General features: G+C 42.6%; 2 protein-coding genes across 5 annotated transcripts in view; one reads left to right on the forward strand and one right to left on the reverse strand.

Moving 5' to 3' along the window:
* Nucleotides 1-220: 220 nt before the first annotated feature.
* Nucleotides 221-2941, forward strand: SMIM15 (small integral membrane protein 15). Of its 3 annotated transcripts, XM_052778557.1 has the most exons (3): nt 221-295; nt 457-547; nt 1245-2941. In XM_052778557.1, the coding sequence occupies exon 3, from the start codon at nt 1272-1274 to the stop codon at nt 1494-1496; it is 225 nt and encodes a 74-aa protein (XP_052634517.1). In that variant the 5' UTR covers nt 221-295; nt 457-547; nt 1245-1271; the 3' UTR covers nt 1497-2941. The 3 variants fall into 3 exon arrangements, with proteins under 3 accessions (XP_052634517.1, XP_052634518.1, XP_052634516.1); XM_052778558.1 differs by lacking the exon at nt 457-547 and having other exon boundaries at nt 248-295; XM_052778556.1 differs by lacking the exons at nt 221-295; nt 457-547 and adding an exon at nt 823-1077.
* A 105-nt stretch (nt 2942-3046) lies between these two features.
* Nucleotides 3047-18674, reverse strand: part of NDUFAF2 (NADH:ubiquinone oxidoreductase complex assembly factor 2) — a 75824-nt gene continuing 60196 nt past the window's right edge. Inside the window, exon 3 of one of the 2 annotated variants that reach the window (XM_052778555.1) lies at nt 3047-4185. In XM_052778555.1, coding sequence (XP_052634515.1) covers nt 3928-4185 — 258 coding nt within the window. In that variant the 3' untranslated portion in view covers nt 3047-3927. The remainder of the gene's footprint in view (nt 4186-18674) is intronic. The other variant, XM_052778554.1, reaches the window with a different exon arrangement.

Here is an 18674-nt window from a genome sequence, read left to right on the forward strand (position 1 = left end):
GCCTCAGCGCCGAAGCAGCGCCGAGGGGCACCGGCGGGACGCGGCGACCGCCGCCATGCCGACGGCGACCGCCCTCCGGGCGGGGCGGGGCGGAGCACGCCCGGGGCCGTGGCAGGGCGGGGGCGGGCCGCTCCGCCCACGCCTGCGCTGACCCGCCCCCGGAGTGACGCCTGGGGGCGGGCGGCCGCGAAGGCGGTGGGTTGGGCGGGCGGACTCCATTTCCTCCGGGCCCGGCCGGCAGGGGCGGAGCCGCCGCCTCCTTCCTGTTTCCGCTCGGCAGGTCGGCGTCGTCCAGGTCGGTACCGTGGGGCAGCGGCGGCGGGCGGGAAGTGAGGGGAGGCGGGGCGGGACGGCACGGCACGGCTCGGCTCCCGCGCCCCGGCGGTGCCTCCCCGCCGCCCCCGGCCGAGCGGCGCTGGGCGCCTTTCCCTCACGGCCTGTGTCTTCTCCCCGCAGGGGCCTCGGCGCCACCCTTCCGTCGCTCGAGAGGCCCGGGGGGTGCCCGGAGCTGCGCTGGCCGCCCCCCCCGCCGCCGCCGCCGCCGCAGGTGAGGGCGGCGCGGCGCTCTCCGCAGCGCGGCCGCTGGGAGGGGGCGGGGCGGGGCGCGCGGAAAGCCGTTACGGGGCGGGCAGCGCAACGGCTGCGCCGCCCGGAGAGAGGGAGGGAGGGGGGAGGTGTCGGGGGGGAGGTGTCGGGGCGGCGGCCGCCGCCTGCCGCCTGGGCTCCGGGGGGCTCTGCTGCGGGCTTGCGGGCGGCCCCGGGCGGTCTGGCGGCCTCGGCCTGCGTGCGCTTCTGCGGGGGCTGACGCAGCCGGGCGCCGTCGTGGTCGCTGCCGACACGGTTTTTACGTCGTTTCTGGGCTGCCGAGCGTTGCTAGTTGACTGTTCAAAGCGGTACGCTCCCTCGCTTCCCTAATAAAACCTACCGAGGGATAAATAAACCAACGGGGCTCTCTTTCCTTTTCTTCCAAAGCAGCACAGACTTCACTTTTTTTCCGTGTAGCAATTTTTTTCGTGGTGGTATCTGAAGCTCTGTTGGATGAAAAGCCTGATCATTTTGTAAACACTGTGCTTCAAGGTACGGTCAACGCTTTGTATTACGCTTTCACATACTATGTGCTACTTTGAACTTCTAGCAAAAACGAGCTTGCTCTTTAATCATGAGAGATTAAAACGGTAATTGCTGTGTATGTGTGCTTTTATTTTTCCGAATACCCTGACATTATTTTTTTTATTGTTCCACAGGGTTTTCCCAATAGAAAAGCAGAAAAGATGTTTGATTTTAAGGCTTGGGCTGAATACATCGTGGAGTGGGCTGCAAAGGACCCATACGGCTTTCTTACTACAGTGATCTTGGCCCTCACACCATTGTTTGTAATTAGTGCAGTCCTTTCATGGAAGCTTGCAAAAATGATTGAGGCCAGGGAGCGAGAGCAAAAGAAGAAACACAAACGCCAGGAGAATATTGCAAAAGCCAAACGAACAAAGAAGGATTAAATGGGCTAAAAAAGGCCTTCCTCATGCAAAGAATCCATTTTTTTATATAAAACACTTGTACCTTTTGTGCTTTAACTGTCCTTCGATACTTGATCCTGTTATTTCTTGAAGTATGGAACAATACCTTCAACGTATTTTTTCTGCTGAGATGATTTGTCTTAGTCTGCCCAAGTGACACTTGTTACAGTCATTTAATCTACTACGTATGCTCTAGTGCAGGTTGCTTTTCTAAATTAGCATGTTAAATTAAAAAAATTAATCTGTTGGGTGGGATTATTTTTTTTCCTTAGCTGAGCTGTGACTTAACAAGTGTCTTAAAATCGTCAAATTATGGGGAAAATGTGAATGGTAAACTGGATTACAGAAAGGCAAGTTTTGGTGTACCTTCAGCAGAGCTGTAGAGAGAAGCTAGTTTCAGAGCTAGGCAGCATACCTTACCCGTCTCCTTTAAGGACACTGCCTATGGCCCTGGGGTGCCCATAGGGGCTGCTGTAGTGTCTTTGATGGTGGGGCTTGTCTGCAAAGAGAACCTACCTTAGCTTTTCCTGTCTCCTGCACTACCAGCCATCAAGAGTCTTTAAATTCAGCCCAAACTCTAGGAAACTGATGGCTTGTTCTTGCTACCTTCATTTGTCTTGAGAGGCCACTTGTGTTCTACAAAATATGCTACTATGTTGTTTGGTTTGCCCTAACGATCACCTGCACACTCCACCTGCAGCTAACTTGTTTCTGCCTTCAGAAACTTCTTGCGCCTCAAATAGCCATAAATGGGGTGAGACTAAAGGCCCAGGTGGCCTACTGTTTTGTGTCTTCGTGAGCTATAGCTATAGCAGGTGGCTGGGGGAGAGTCCAGGAGGAGGGTGGGTACACTAGCAACAGTAGTTCTTCTTACTTGCTAAACTTCTGGCTACTTTTGGCTTAGGACCTTGTGAGTTTAGGTGGGATCTTTGTCCTCATGGCTCTTGAAAGCCTGCTGCCTTCCAGGTTGCAAAATGCTGGCACACAGGAAAAAGTCCAAGTGGGGTTTGTGTTGTAAATATGCCAAAATTATTTAATCTTAATTCCAAATCATGTTTTCCTAATAGAGGGGATTAATTTTTCAAAGAGTGGTTTTTCTGAATAGTCTAGTTCTAAAGGGCTTGCGGCAGTCACTAAGTTTTTAGACTTAGCATGCTTCTGAACAGCAGCAGAGAGTTATGCTTTCTAGCAACTAGTCCTTCATTATGTTTAAAATTAAAACCTTAAAATAATACCATTGTTCAAATGAGGAGACCTATAGAGCTGGCTGACACTAAGGGGGATTAGAAGTGCGGAGTCCAACTGAAATGACTTAAAGTAAATGTGAAGTATTGTTTATCCCGTCAATTTTGTTGGTCAAAGCAAGCATTATTAGAATATGACATTTTGTCACTTTATAACAGGGGATGAAGTCTCTGCCTTTTGTATCAAGTGTTGTCAAGTGTATATGTGTTCCACCTTTGATACCTACATAACTTAAAACACATGGAGGAGAACTGATGAAGGAGGCACTGCATACATAAATTTGATACTTTTTTCAAAAAATTGTGTGGTCTTTATTTTGACTTGCAAGTTCTCAAACATCATCTCTAAGCAAATAATCTGCACATTCTGTGTATCTAAACTATGGCCAAATAGATCCAATCATTTAGGGAAGTCCCTGCATACACTGGCAATAACAACTAATACGTTTATTTTTTTTTATTAATGACAGTCCCTTGTCTCAACCCCTGTGTTATGTTCCAGCAGCTTTACCAAGTGCTTCTAACCTCTATTATAGTAGTTGTATGTAGTTCAACTTAGTGGGATTTTATCCTGTGCTTACTGCTGGCTGCAAATCAAACATTATTCAAATATGTTGTTTTCTTAAATCTAAGTTACAAGAATGTCTCTAAGATTAATACAGTACATAGTCAGTGTAGTGTCATAGTGATTCCTGCTAATGAAACCTTTTCCATCCACTTGCCAGTGGCACACTGGCACTGCCAAGGGAATTTACAAGCATTCTGAAGAACTCTTAAACTGATGCCTAGGTTTGGGAAAATTTAAGTGTACTAATTAACTAAAATTTACTACTTCAAAACCAATTTTAAAAATAAAAGTCTTCAAGGAAAAAACAATTTAGAATTCTTTAATAAAATTAAGTTAGCTAGAAACCCTGCTACCTCTGAGTCCAAGAGTAACTGATGAAGAGCAACTGTCAAAACCAAACTTACTTAGTAACACATCCTGTTTTTCACTAAAACCCAAATTTTAGAGTAGTTTGTTGTGATTAAGCCTATCTGAACAGTTCGGCAAAAATAAATGAAACTGCTGTAATATTACTTTATTGCACACTCACTCATATATAACAGCTGTTTATGCTGTCTGTTAAAATATTTATCCATTAGCAATATCTGTACATTGCAATTGTTTATTTATTATGACTACTACCACTGCCTGGTGGCATCCAGGAGCCTGGCTGAAAGGTATTTGCAGTGCTGGTTGGATCTTGCGAAGGCTCTTTCTTTCCATAGTAAGGGGCAGATGCGTGGCCTTTAACCTGTGTGTGAGCTGGTTCAGCAACAAGTCCCTCCTTGTATTCCTTGGCCTGAAGCAGCTTATCCTTTTCGGATACATCTTTGATCTTCTGTTTCATTTCTTCTCTGTAATTCTCATTCTTAAGAATTTCCTAAGAACACAGCAGAAAGATAATAAGATAAATCAAAAGTAAAGGCAATACATAATGGTGGAATAAAACATTTTAAACAGTCATTATTTTCTTCATTTTATAATCCAAATTTTTGGGTATGCAGGCAAAATTAATTGTGGCAAAATTAATTGTTTTTCTACAACTGCAATTTCAGCCCTAGTTTAGAATGTTCTTCACATTTTGATCATGTTGTTGAAGCAAAACTGCATTGCGGTGTCCCAGTTTCACTATTCTATCGGATCAAAAAGGAAAAGAAATTAAATACAGTCATCAACAAATGTGAAAATGCATTAAAAATAAGGCTAACTTTTATGTTGTTTTCTATGTGGGACTTGCTACTATATAGCTATTTATCACTTGCATTTCTTCCTGTAACTCACTATGCCTGTGACGTTAGATATCTGTGCCCCGGGTTGCAGTTTTGGGAGAAACAGGTATGCAACCTTGACTCTACTAGTACATAAGCCAAAGCCATGCAAGATTAATAAATAAATAATAACTAAAAAAAAAAAGCTAGGACAGAACTGAAACTACTGAGATGGTACCAGAGAGTTCATCTTCAGCTCATCAGCTGAGGCAGCTCAACACATCCTCAGCTGATGACTGCCTGGCCAGCAAAGCTGAACTGGGCAATGTGATGAGCACATTAAGCACAGCACCGCTTAGGTAAGCTGTATGTTAACTCTAGGTATCCACCAGGCATGTTAGCTAAAATAAATGTACTGCATTCATAACAGGTGTAAAATCTTACCTACTGCCTCTGCACAGGTAAAAAATTCAAATGAAAGTGATCTAGTTTTACAGGTTTACCTCCACCCCTGATAAACTGAAGCAACTATCTGATGCACGATCCTACTACGAGGCCAAAAAACCCACCTAGGGCATGTATTCAGAGAAGGCTCATAAAGCTTGCTGATGCAACTTCATGAAGCTCTGTACTGAAACATGGCTGGGTACAGGTTAAAGCTGGAAATTCACTAATAAAGATGACCTGAACTGGGATGTGGCTGCTTCCACTGGGATGTGCTCAGGCAATTACTGGCTTGCACACAGGTATAATACAAAAACAGCTGTTAGTAGGCCTTGCCACCTTGTTCAGAAGAAAACACAAAGAACTCCCAAAGTAAACACAAAAAGCCCTGAAAAATACTGAAGTTTGGTTTTTATCTGTTAGCATATGTTTCTTATTAGAAGAATGATTTGCAAATTCTGATAAGACTTATCTGTGCTTTTGTAAGGGCAGATAGTGAAGAGTATTAGAAACAAAAGCAGAAAGGCGATACGAACTTCTGTTACACTTTGAACCCATATACAACTTAACTGTAACCAACACCATGTAACAAGGAAGCTGCTAATATCCACATTCAGACTGGGATACAGGAGGAAAAAGGCTGACCACTTTCTCCAGATTACAATTATATGGAAGAGCTAAGGAGAGACTAGACCAGTACAATTCTCTCCAAGCAGGAGACCATGACATTATTTTAGGAATGGCATTAAAATATATGTGATATTGCCAAGACTTGATAGCAAGTATGTGAACATTTAAGAACATTTAAAAAGGCAGTATTTAAAAAAACCCTTAACTTAGAGATTTCATGAAAACTAACACCTTTTTCTTAGTCCTTAATTGCCTCTATACTTACATCCACAGATGCACAGAGCAGAGGCAAAACACTTAACACACCTATATAGCATGAACATACACAAGCAGCACAGAAATGACTTTGCAAACTGAAGTGGGAGTAGGGGGAAGAAAATTCTCCCATACTCAGATAAAAATATTGCCAAGCATAACAAGGTCAAATTTCCAACAGTCAGTATAGCAAAACCTCAGTATAACATCTCTCAATTCTGTCCTTGTTTACCACATGCCTGTATAAATCTACCATGACCTTACTGATTTCAAGGACAGTACTCCTATGGTGCTTGTATTACCCCACTACTAAGAAACAAGGTAATATACCTTTGTGATATCTGAAGACTGCATCATAGTCTCTGCTAAAACAGCATGAAATGATTTATTAAAATACGAATGTAATTCACTTACTGTGAAGAGCTACTTACAAACTTCAAATCTTTTCCAGTGATTACTTCAACAAAGTTATTCCTGAAGAGGAAAGACCCGTCGCATCAACAGAGACGCTGGAGCTGAGTAAGGCAGCCTGATCTGCTCCCTGTGTAACACCCAGTGCAACTAAGAAAAGGCAATGGCTGACAGTAGCAGGCAACTCTTCTGAGAGGTACGGAGGTGCCCATCTGCCAACTTGACGCGCTGTCTAGAGAGATGTGCTGCTTACCAGGGGTTTGTGTCAGGCATGTCACCAAGAGACTACCAAGCCTTGTACAGCCCACTGACTATTATGGGCTGCTGTCATTTCACGTGGGCACCAGTGATACAGCCAGAAGCAGTCTGAGGAGTATCAAGAAGGATTACAGAGCCCTGGGAGCAGCCGTAAGGGACTCTGGAGTGCAGGTAGTTTTCTCCTCAATCCTCCTTCTCAAAGGGAAGGGGGTTGAAAGGGCCAGATGAATCTGGCAAATCAACAAATAGTTATGGGACTGGTGCCACAGCCAGGGGTTTGGCTACTTAGACCATGGGACTCACTTCGAGAAACCTGGTCTGCTGGGGGCTGACGGGGTCCATCTCTCAGTGAAGGGGAAGAGCATCTTCGGCCATAGGCTTGCCAAGCTGGTGAAGAGGGCTTCAAACGAAAGTTGTCAGGGGAGGGGAACCTCAATCCATCCCACTCCTACCAGTTTGATGCCAGCACCAGCAAGAGATGCCCAGAGCCTGGAGAGGCATCACAGGTCAGCAGGAGAACACCTGAAGAGCAGCACAAAGGAATTCCAGCCAGTAAGTCAGCTTCATCGGGGGCCCAACTTAAAAGCCTCTATGCAAATGCACGTAGCATGGGGAATAAACAAGAGGAGTTAGACATGTGCACACCCGTAGGGCTATGATCTTGTCGGCATCACAGAGATGTGGTAGGATGGCTCCTATGACTGGATTGTTGGAATGGAAGGATACAGGCTCTTTAGGAAGGACAGGCAGGGAAGGCAAGGAAGGGGTGTCGCCCTCTATGTCAATGACCAGCTGGAGTTCGTGGAGTCTGCCTGGGGATGGATGAGGAGCTGAGCCTATGGGTCAGGATTAAAGGGAGGGCAGGGACAAGTGACATTATAGTGGGGGTCTGCTACAGGCCACCTGACCAGGAAGACCAAACGGATGAGGCCCACTATAGACAGATAGGAGCATCCTCATGTTCACAAGCCCTGGTCCTCATGAGGGACTTCAGCCACCCCAGTATATGTTGGAGGGACAACACAGTGGGGCATAAGCAATCCAGGAGGTTCCTTCTCCAAGTGATAGAGGAGCCAACGAGGAGAGGTGCTATGCTGGACCTTATTCTCACCAACTAGGAGGGGCTGGTGGGGAATGTGAAGCCCAAGGGCAGCCTTGGCTGCAGTGACCATGAAATGGTGGAGTTCAAGATCCTTAGGGCAGTGAGGAGGGCTCACAGCAAGCTCACCACCCTGGATTTCAGGAGAGCAGACTTGGGCCTCTTCAGGGATCTGCTTGGTAGAGTACCATGGGATAAGGCCCTGGAAGGAAGAGGGGTCAAAGAAAGTTGGTTAATATTCAAGGGTCACCTCCTCCAAGCTCAGCAGTGATGCATCCCAACAAAGAGGAAGTCAGGCAAAAACACCAGGAGGCCGGCATGGATGAACAAGGAGCTCCTGGCCAAACTCAAACATGAAAAGGAAGCCTACAAAGGGTGGAAGCAAGGACAGGTAGCCTGGGAGGAACACAGAGAAATTGTCCGAGCAGCCAGGGATCAGGTTAGGAAAGTTAAAGCCCTGATAGAATTAAATCGCCAGGGAGACCAAGGGCAACAAGATGTCCTGGTTTGAGCTGGGACAGAGTTAATTGTCTTCCTAGTAGCTGGTACAGTGCTATGTTTTTGTGTTTGGCAGAAGAATGTTGATAACACACTGATGTTTTCAGTTGTTGCTAAGTAATGTTTAGTCTAAAGTCAAGGATTTTTCAGCTTCTGATGCCCAGCCAGCAAGAAGGCTGGAGGGGCACAAGAAGTTGGGAGGGGACACAGCCAGGGCAGCTGACCCAAAGTGGCCAAAGGGGTATTCCATACCATGTGATGTCACGTCTAGTATATCAACTGGGGGGAGTGGGGGCGGGGGGGATCACTGCTCGGGGACTAATTGGGCATCGATCAGCGGGTGGTGAGCAATTGCACTGTGCATCATTTGTATATTCCAATCTTTTTATTACTGTTGTCATTTTATTAGTGTTATCATTATCATTATTAGTTTCTTCTTTTCTGTTCCATTAAACCATTCTTATCTCAACCCACAAGTTTTACTTTTTTTTTTTCCGATTCCCTCCCCCATTCCACTGGGTGGGAGGGAAGTGAGTGAGCAGCTGCATGGTGCTTAGTTGCTGGCTGGGGTTAAACCATGACACAAGAAAAGCTTCTACAGGTACGTCGGTGATTAAAGGAAGACTAGGGACAATGCGGGCCCTCTCCAGAAGGAAATGGGAGACCTGGTTACCCAGGACATGGAGAAGGCTGAGGTAATCAATGACTTTTTTGCCTCAGTCTTCACCAACAAGTGCTCCAGCCACACTGCCCAAGTCACAGAAGATGAAGGCAGGTACTGGGAGAATGAAGAACTGCCCACTGTAGAAGAAGATCAGGTTCAAGACTATCTAAGGAACCTGAAGGTGCACAAGTCCATGGGACCTGATGAGATGCATCTGCAGGCCCTGAGGGAACTGGCGGATGAAGTGGCTAAGCCACTATTCATCATATTTAAGCTGTGGCAGTCCAGTGAAGTTCCTACTGACTGAAAAAGGGGAAACATAACCCCCATTTTTAAAAAGAGAAAAAAGGAAGACCTGGGGAACTACAGGCCAGTCAGTCTCACCTCTGTGCCCGGCAAGATCACACAGCAGATCCTCCTAGAAGCTATGCTAGGGCACATGGAAAATAAGGAGGTGATTGGTGACAGTCAACATGGCTTCACTAAGGGCAAATCATGCCTGAAAAATCTGGTGGCCTTCTATGACAAGGTTACAGCATTGGTGGATAAGGGAAGAGCAACTCTGGAGTTGTGCAAAGCATTTGACACTGTCCCGCATGACAACCTTGTCTCTAAATTGGAGAGACATGGATTTGACGGATAGAGCACTGGGTAGATAAGGAATTGGCTGGGTGGTCACACTCAAAGAGTTGCAGTCAACAGCTTGATGTCCGAGCGTAAGCAGTGACGAGTGGCATTCTTCAGGGGTTGGTATTGGGACCGGCGCTGTTTAACATCTTTGTCGGCGACATGGACAGTGGGACTGAGTGCACCTCAGCAAGTTTGCTGACCACACCAAGCTGTGTGGTGAGATCGACACGCTGGAGGGAAGGGATGCCATCCAGAGGGACCCTGACAGGCTTGAGAAGTGGACCTGTGTGAGCCTCATGAAGTTCAACAAGGCCAAGTGCAAGGTCCTGCACGTGGGTCAGGGCAATCCCAAGCACAAATACAGGCTGGGTGATGAGTGGATTGAGAGCAGCCCTGTGGAGAAGGACTTGGGGGTGTTGGTTAACAAGAAGCTCAACATGACCCAGCAATGTGCATTTGCAGCCCAGAAACCAACTGTGTCCTGGGCTGCATCAAAAGAAGCATGACCAGCAGGTCACAGAGGTGTTTCTGCCCTTCTACTCTGCTCTGGTGAAACCCCACCTGGAGTATTGCGTCCGGCTCTGGGGGCCTCCAACACAAAAGGGACATGGACCTGCTGGAGTGAGTCCAGAGGAGGGCCACAAAGATGATCAAGGGGCTGGAACACCTCTCCTGTGAGGAAAAGCTGAGATAGTTGGGGTTGTTCAGCCTGGAGAAGAGAGGGCTCCAGGGAGACCTTACAGCAGCCTTCCAGTGCCTAAAGGGGGCCTACAAGAAATCTGGAGAGGGACTTTTTTACAAGGGCATGTAGTGATAGGACAAAGGGTAGTGGCTTTAAACTGAAAGAGGGTAGATTTGGTTTAGATATTAGGAAGAAACTCTTTACTGTGAGGGTGGTGGGACACTGGAACAGGTTGTCCATCCAGGTTGTGGATGCCCCATCCCTGGAAGTGTTCAAGACCAGGCTGGATGGGGCTTTGAGCAACGTGGTCTAGTGGAAGGTGTCCCTGCCCATGGCAGGGGGGGTTGGAACTAGATGATCTTTAAGGACCCTTCCAACCCAAACCATTCTATGATTCCATGATCTTAGTCAGGTAATAGCATCTGTAACTAAATTCCAAATGTTTCAAGTCCATTTTAAATGTTGATGTATAATTGTCATCTGGTTTTCAGACTCAAGTAAGGCTCTTTTAATCAGCTTTCACTAGCCAAAGTATAGTTGTGATCTAGTAAAATAACCATGTTGATCTTGAAAAAAGCATGATCCTCATTAGCAAACACAGAAAAGAAATACTGAAGTGACTTGCTTAGAATCTTCTATACAATCTACACCAGGACAAAAATTTTTCAAGTTCAAAGTATCTGCATGCATCCATTTTATGCATTAAATTCATGCCACTAATAGGTACACTGAAATCAGCGTTGCTGTACTCAAACTAAAGAAAATATGAATCAGGAGTCTTGTGTCAATTGTCACATTAGAAAAATTGGGTCAAATAGATGAGTGTTCTTAGCATAAACATCTTGTCCTTTGATACTGGCAAGTTTGTTCTGTGGAATTCTCTCACAGGCACCGAGTCCCTCCTGCTTCTAATATTAGCACCAGCAAATATTTAATTCTCAGTTTGCACTAGAACATACACTTTTTATTTTTAAAAATTGTGATTGTATTTCTAAGTACTGTTGGTTCAACTACCATAGCCACTGCAGTTTGAAGCAGTTATGAGAACGAAGTTTCCTCACCATTACAAGCATTTAAATAAAAGATCCAAGTAGTTCCAGATTTGAATAGGATAATTAACTTGGTTCAAAATGCAAATTTTAATGAAACTATTGCATGCATATTTATAGAAGGAATTATCCTTAAAACACACTAGAAATCTGCAGGATCTTTATAACTAACCTTCCAAATTTGGCTTCAGTTTATCTGCATGGCTCACCACAATTAAATACAGTCAGTGTTAGAAAGGTTCCTCCCCAGACATCCTTCTGGTCCTACAGGGCTTCCTATCACCTGCTGAACAGTGGTAGAGAAGCCGACATCTGCTGGGCTCTTCTACCCATGATAAGTAGTCTGCAAATCTGCGTGGCACTACAGGCTCTTCCAACTCAGCTGCACTCAGCTACATTTTCACTTTGAGGCTCTGTTGCTACCCAGTCCTTTACTGTTCAATATACTGTAAACAGTGACTGGGAGCTAAACAACTTTTTTTTTTTTTTTTTTTTTTATTATTACATTGGCAGGTTCAGAACATTTATCTTCTCTCCTCCTCCAAGATGAATTGGAATATTTTATATGCCCCCCAAAACATACCATTTAAGTTTTCTGCTGAAATGTGAGAACATGAGTAGGTAATGTGCTCTGACCTTTAGGGGAAATATAAAATCGTTCTATCCAACACAGAGAACACGGGATCTACCAGGTAACCGCAGTTTTCTGAGGGTTAGCTTGTTCTTCCAACACTTTCTTTATACAAATAAATGACATAAGCCTTTGAACCTGCAGTTCTCAGGAGGCAAAGGGCATCTAAAGAGTATCAGAAATGCCGTTCATAGTTTTTATTAAAAGAGAAATCTCACTATTTGGATTATGCTGCAAAACTAAAAAATGAAAAATGCCTGAAGCCATCCAGCCATGTTTTATACCAGTTGAAAACCTTACATGTAGATGTTCACCTTGAAATGCATCAGCTCCCAGCATTTGGAACAAGATACACACACTGTGGCAAGAACTAGGTCTAACTACATGTTCTACAGTTTAGGTGGAATGTAAAAGAAGAAATTTTACTCACTGCAAGTAACTACTTGTCCAGCCTTAGTGATTATTGTAAGCTCTATGAGGTTTTTTAATACTCCTAATGATTGGAGCTGCATGCCTTCCCTCCTTTGAAAAGCAGGGTTTAAGAAAATGATCTGCAAGGTTTTCTTGAAGAACCTAACATTATTATTACGGAAATGCCAAAATGGCCCTATGTGGAGTTTGAGGCAGCTGCTTCTTCAGCCAGAAAATATGCATTTCTGCATATTCTGACATCTTAGGAGTGGCAGCAGCTGCATGAACAAAGAATGAAAGATGGCCTGCTCATAGGGGCAAAGCAGCCCAAGACATGTTGCTGTCTTCCAAGTATGTTGATGCAAAAGGTATCAGGCTGTATTTCATGCCGCTGGCATGAAATTTCCACTTTCCTTGCAAACGATATTTTTGTTTAAAGCTCTTACTTAAGTCTGGCAGCTAAGATGTATCACCAAGCATCCTCTGCTGCTTGGAAACTATATTCACCTCTACTCCACAGACGGAGAAAAATCTAGAAGTTTGTCTCTAGTCAAAGGATTTTTAGTGCCTAAAAGGCTGTACTGGAAGACCTGCTTTGTAGGCTGAAGATTGGGAATGGAGTGTTCTTTCACACTTAAAGGACCTCACATAGTCACTGCTCTCCCTTTTCTGAATAAACTAGTAGCCTTACAGAATAAATAAAATCAGTTCCTCCTGGTAGGCAAATGTCATAAATACAAAAGAGCGTTCTCTAGACTTGCTTATTCCTTCACCTGGGGTCTTGCTCAGTAGTGACTAGCCTTTACTGAACACTTCTTGTTAGTCTTCTTCACAGGCAAATGTCTGTACATAACCCTTTCTATCCTGCAGCACCTCCTGAACCCCACAATCTGAGGAACTCCTCCTCCCCTTCCTCTTACTTCCTTACTGTTTCCCTCTTGGTCCTCAAGCCAGCCATCAGTTATAACACTACTTGCCTCTCATGGAGCATTTTCTATCTCCTGAAGGCAAAGGGCAACCCAAACTTGCTCACAAGTAGCTCTAAGGATGCAGGTGGCTAGACATACAGTACCAATGTAACAATGTCCAAGAGGGATTATTCAAAGGTGACTTTAAAAGGCTGGTACTTGTTTTGGTTTTGTTCTTTCCAGATGATTTTTCTAAAGACTCTATACCCAAATCTATAAATACAAGGGGTTTATGTATTATTAATTGAGCAAGATGTCACATTTCATTTCAGATGGGTTTGCATTTTGATTGAATTAAAAATAAATAGCTTCTTTATGTTGTCTTAGAAACTATTCCAACTTCCTAATTTACCTTAATTACGTATGTTGAAATACTCATGATTTCTCTTGATTTGAATAGGGTTAGCTAACTATTATTTGATGCCAGAACTAAGAAACATCTGGACAGATTAATGTTTTTTTCTTTGAATTGTACAGACAGTACATATTCATAGAATACTTGCATTTTGGTGTCTAGTTTGAGTATTTTATAATCACGAATGAACTTGAACTCTGCCTGTTAAAAATTCATATATACAAGTTAGCAAAAATTAAAAAATGACAAACGGAAAGGAAAAAAATCTGGTTTGGAACAGTATTAAAAGAGCTGATTGTTATAAGACAATTTAACATCAGAATTGTTTCTTTACTGACAAATTAACTAAAAGTCCAGCAAAATGCTAGAAGTTAAGCCAATTCACCTGTTTTTATAACATTGCCAAATTGGTTAAGTAAACTCCATTTTCCAGTTCAACAAGTTAAATAGGCAAGACAAAATAATCAGATGTTACATCATATTTCAAGAGTAGGAGGCAGAGAGAGGACCTCATCACTGGGAAGCACTGAATGTTCTGATCCAGGGCAGGTCTTGTTAACTCAGCAACTGAGCATGAGATCAGCAGTGCCAGGTTGGGAATAAGAAACAATGTGGTAAATGAAGGGCTGTGTCAGTGCATGGCAAAAACAGAGGAGCAGTTTGAATTAGAAAGGCGTATCTGGGTTTTCTAAAATACTTACTTAAATCAAACACTGAGCCAACTGACTGCTAATTTTGTAAAGAAAATATGCGTTAAGTATCTTTGGTCAATCGACAATCAACATTAGTCAAATAAATGTAAGATTTTTTTATTCAGGATAGTTTTCAAGCAAATCTCTGATCAGCTGCAATTTTAAAATATGGACTGTGTTCTGTGCACTCAATGTGATTTTTTAGAAGGATGTAGCCTGCATAATTCAAAAGTAAACTGATCTGAATGATCTTGGTTGGATACATCACAATTTATGGCATCTCTCATTGTCTAGGCTTTGTACAACAGCTTTTTTGACCTTTGAACATAAATCAGATGAATTATCCAAACAAATTACTAAACTAACATAGCTCCTGTTTTAGAACAGTTACTTTTGCTTGCAACCTGCAACAACCCCTTAAACATAAGCAGATACAGGACCTCTAATGGTATCACAGGTTCTTGAAACAGAAAACTCTGACTCCCATTCTATTGTAGGGCAAAGGTAACTCCTTAGGATCTGTTACAGTTCACTCTAGATGAAGGCTGTTTGTGCATTTTGGCTTCCTAATCCTCTAATAAGAGGTGCACTAATTCTTTGGAATCAATCAGTAACAGCACAAAAATTGCAATTAAAGCTTAAAGCACTCCACAGTTAATGTGTAAGTGTTAAACCAACATATTGATTACAAATATATGTACAAATATACGCTTTGATGACAGCCCAAGATGTAGTTTTAAATGCAGTGCTAATACCACATTTACTACCAACCTAAATCAGTTAAATACTAATTCCAACTCACAGCAATTTTTGTTTAAATCAAATCTACAGAGAAGCAATGCTAATTATTACTAAATTACTACATAGCTACTTCTGAGCTACGGAATCTGGGGCAGGAGCTGACATAGTCTCTAGGGCACCACAGGGTAGCACACGTTTTTGGCAAGAACATGTAACGAGAGGCAAAAGGAAGCAAAAAGGCACAGACACTGGAATATAAAGCATGTCAGCAACACATGGAGTCAGTACGGGTTTGTGCCCGAATTATTTTTATAATAGTGCAAAGATTTTTGTACAGAACTACATATACGTTCAAGATCACAGATGAAACTGTGTAGAAGCAACAAAAATCACAAACTAGCCTGGCACCACTGCACTCTGCCCTGAATAAAGGGCAATGCAGAGCCTTGATGCCCACAGAGCAAACAAGGAACTGTAGCTGTCACTCAGTTCCAGTACGGTCCTTGCTTTCCCCTTACTCTACATATGATGTAATCTGTACCAGCCCTTTTCCTGGTACACGTTACTTCTCCCTCCACCCCCGTTCAGCTGTGCTGACAGTGAATTAGGAGACAGAGCCAAAGATCCATGCACTCCCTCCCACATGGACAGGAGTAGCAGAGCAGCAGTGGCTTTCTCCCCTACAGCCTTGGGATCTGCAGCATAGGCAAACTGGAAGTAAGGGGACAAATTGGTGCCTTGATACTCTCCTGTGGAGACTGACAAGCACCTATGTTTCAAACATGAGGAGAAAGTTAAACTGAGTAAGAGGGGAAAACTCTAAAAGATGATGGGTTGGTTTGGGGGTTTTTTTGAATGACTTCCTTGACCACCCCCTTCTGTTTAGACCTTTGTACCTCAGCTCTTTATATTGCCAAATTTTACTGCCTTTCACACTGAGTGATAATCCTCTCTGGAATCACGCACAATTTACTATGCAAAATGCTATTTAGTGCAAGTCAAGTCATTTGAATATGTCTCAAATTTTCAATCCTGGTTGTGATCCTGGACAACAATGGTGGAAAATATGCTGCTCAGAGAGCTGTTTATCCTTGTGCTTTTAAAATAGTATTTCCCAGAAATGTAAATCACGTTCTGCAGGTTTTTGTGGCTTCAGGAGTAAAATACTAATTTGCTAAGCCCTATTCTCTATGTAAGAATGTACAATCTATATGTCAGAGTTCTCATTTTAAAACTTCTCAGCTGAAGCATCTGAAAAAAGATAGAAGCAAAATTATAACGCGCAATCCCACCAGTGTCAAACAAAGGATTTTTCTAAAGTGCATCCCATTCTGGTTAAAGGAATGTAAATTCTGTGTAAACTAATCTTCATGACTGAAGCCAGTTTTGATCATACCATCTCAAAGAAATAATACTTATGATCAAATAAATGGGAAAAGTGGGTATGCATTGTGGCAACCAAACAGAATGTAATTTCAATGTAATTATTTGGAGCGGGGTGGGGGAGAAACAATCATTGAAACCTTATGCTTATTTTAACTCATTGAAGTACATTCTTCCTCCCTTGACAATGAGGTTGTCAAAACAGATTATTATGGAAATGCTAGAAATATTTTGAAAGAAGACAGGAGCCATCAGAAAAAGTTTCTTTTTTTAACATTTCACCTTCTATCCAACTGTGCAATTCAGAAGCCACCAAGTTTTATTACTGTGTAACAAGTACATAATGCATGAGAAAAGCAGTCCTTTACTGCAGCTTTCTACTTCAAACTATTTTCAGGCTCTTGACACTAATTAAAGGAACATGCAATTCTACTTTACTTCCCATGAAATATTAATGTACATACACATACATACAAATCGACAGTAAGATTTCAATTCAGACTGAGAATACTTGTAGCTATACAGCCCTGTGTGCACTACAGAGGAAGCAGCAACTAGTTTAACAGTGAAGTGACTTCTAGTACAAAGATCTGTGTTCACAGAGTAGTGTTACTGTAAGTGCACATCTCGCAATTGCAGGATATCACATTGGCAGGTTCAGAGATAAACCACATTCCTCTCCATACCAGTTTCTCTAGGCATTGCCATGAGAACCTACTCTGGTTTTTCCTCATGCATTTTCTGGCACCACAAAATAGTCTGTAACTTTATTTCTACCACCATTCTACAGACAAGGCCATAAACAATGCCAGGTTACTTGGATACTCTTGAACCTCAGGACATTGTCAGAAGCAGTGCATAGCTACAGGGTCTGTTAGGGGAAAAAATAAGTGTTAGATTTCTAAATACATTCAGGTACCTCATGTTACAGACAGTAGGATTCTTTAAAAGCCCCTACATATCTGATGCCCTCTGAAATCAGAAGTGCTAAAGAAATCGAATAGAAGTTAGGCACAGACAGGCTTAAAAATTCACTATATGCCTGATATTTTTAAGGTTTGCTACATCCCTAAAAATATGCCTCTTGGTTCCTTCCAGGTTTAGAAGCTGAAGACTCAATATGTCCCAGATACAAGATATCTAAACCAATTTTTATGTGACTCCCACTATCTATGTGGGGGAAAACCTGGCTATGTGTTACATATGCACTGATCGTATAAAGATGAGAGACAGATACAAAGGCAGATACTGTATTGAAACAGGCACCATAACCAAAGCTTGCAAGTATCTTATGCATCCAGCCACTATCTCAATTAGGAGCTGCACCAACTGAAAATAATGATTTCTTTCATTAGTATTTTTAATACATTTACATAATGCTATCTCAAATTTTAAAAAAGTTTGGTTTTTTTTTTAACAGGAAGCGTGACCCAGAATGAAAACAGGAGATGTAAAACACAGCAAAGCTTGTGAATGCCATGCAAAGTTGCCTATCAACAAAGTGCTGAGAAGTCTCGAGAAGTTCTTATCAGCAGAACTTTGATTGAAATTCATGAAGGTGCATAAAAAGAGTGAGACATACCCAGTGGTCCTACAGGTGTTAAATTGTTTAATATCTTTTAAATTTGGGGAGTTCTGCTTTGGTGATGGAATAGCAACATAAGCCCAAAAAAGGCAGTCCTGAAGAGAAGGATTTTCCCCCTGCCTCCCAAGAGCATTTTTTCTTTCCTCTGCAACCAAGATGCGAAAAATCCAAAACATAAAGATGCCATGCTTCAAATCAGGAGTGAAATCTGTAGCCAGAAGGAAAACCAGGAGGTAGGAGCATATGCAAGACAGCACGTTTACATTTACCTTACAATCTAGTTGATGAACCATACTGAAAGTGGACTATGGCTTGAAGAATGGAAGGGAATAGTCTCCTAAAGAAATAATCTGCATGGATGGAACATCACTCCTGTAATACAACTGCTATATCCCAAGATAACTTTTGTTAATAAATTCTGACAACATTAATGCTTAGCAGGTAAGCTAATTTGCATGTAAAGTGATAGGCTATTAAATCTGCTCCCACAAAATAGCATTTGATTAAAAATATTTTAATATCTGTAGCCTTTAAAACATTCATTTAAAACTGTAAGATCTCTAGACGAGGATACATTTCCTATTTGCCCAAAAACATACTATATACATCTAGTTTCCTATATACATAATAAAGAAATATAATAGTCTACTTTAATAATTATCACTTGTTAAACTGGTTAAAATATAATTTACAGCTGCACAGGAATAAAGGTAATGACAAATTTTCCTCAGCCTACCATATATGACCATACACAATATATATAAAGGGACAGGTG

The sequence above is a fragment of the Harpia harpyja genome, chromosome Z (genome assembly GCF_026419915.1).
Source record: "Harpia harpyja isolate bHarHar1 chromosome Z, bHarHar1 primary haplotype, whole genome shotgun sequence".
Taxonomy (NCBI): Eukaryota; Metazoa; Chordata; class Aves; order Accipitriformes; family Accipitridae; genus Harpia; species Harpia harpyja.

Bases quoted from the DNA above. Each gene is read 5' to 3' on its own strand.
- SMIM15 (XM_052778557.1), top strand. From the start codon at position 1,272: ATGTTTGATTTTAAGGCTTGGGCTGAATACATCGTGGAGTGGGCTGCA.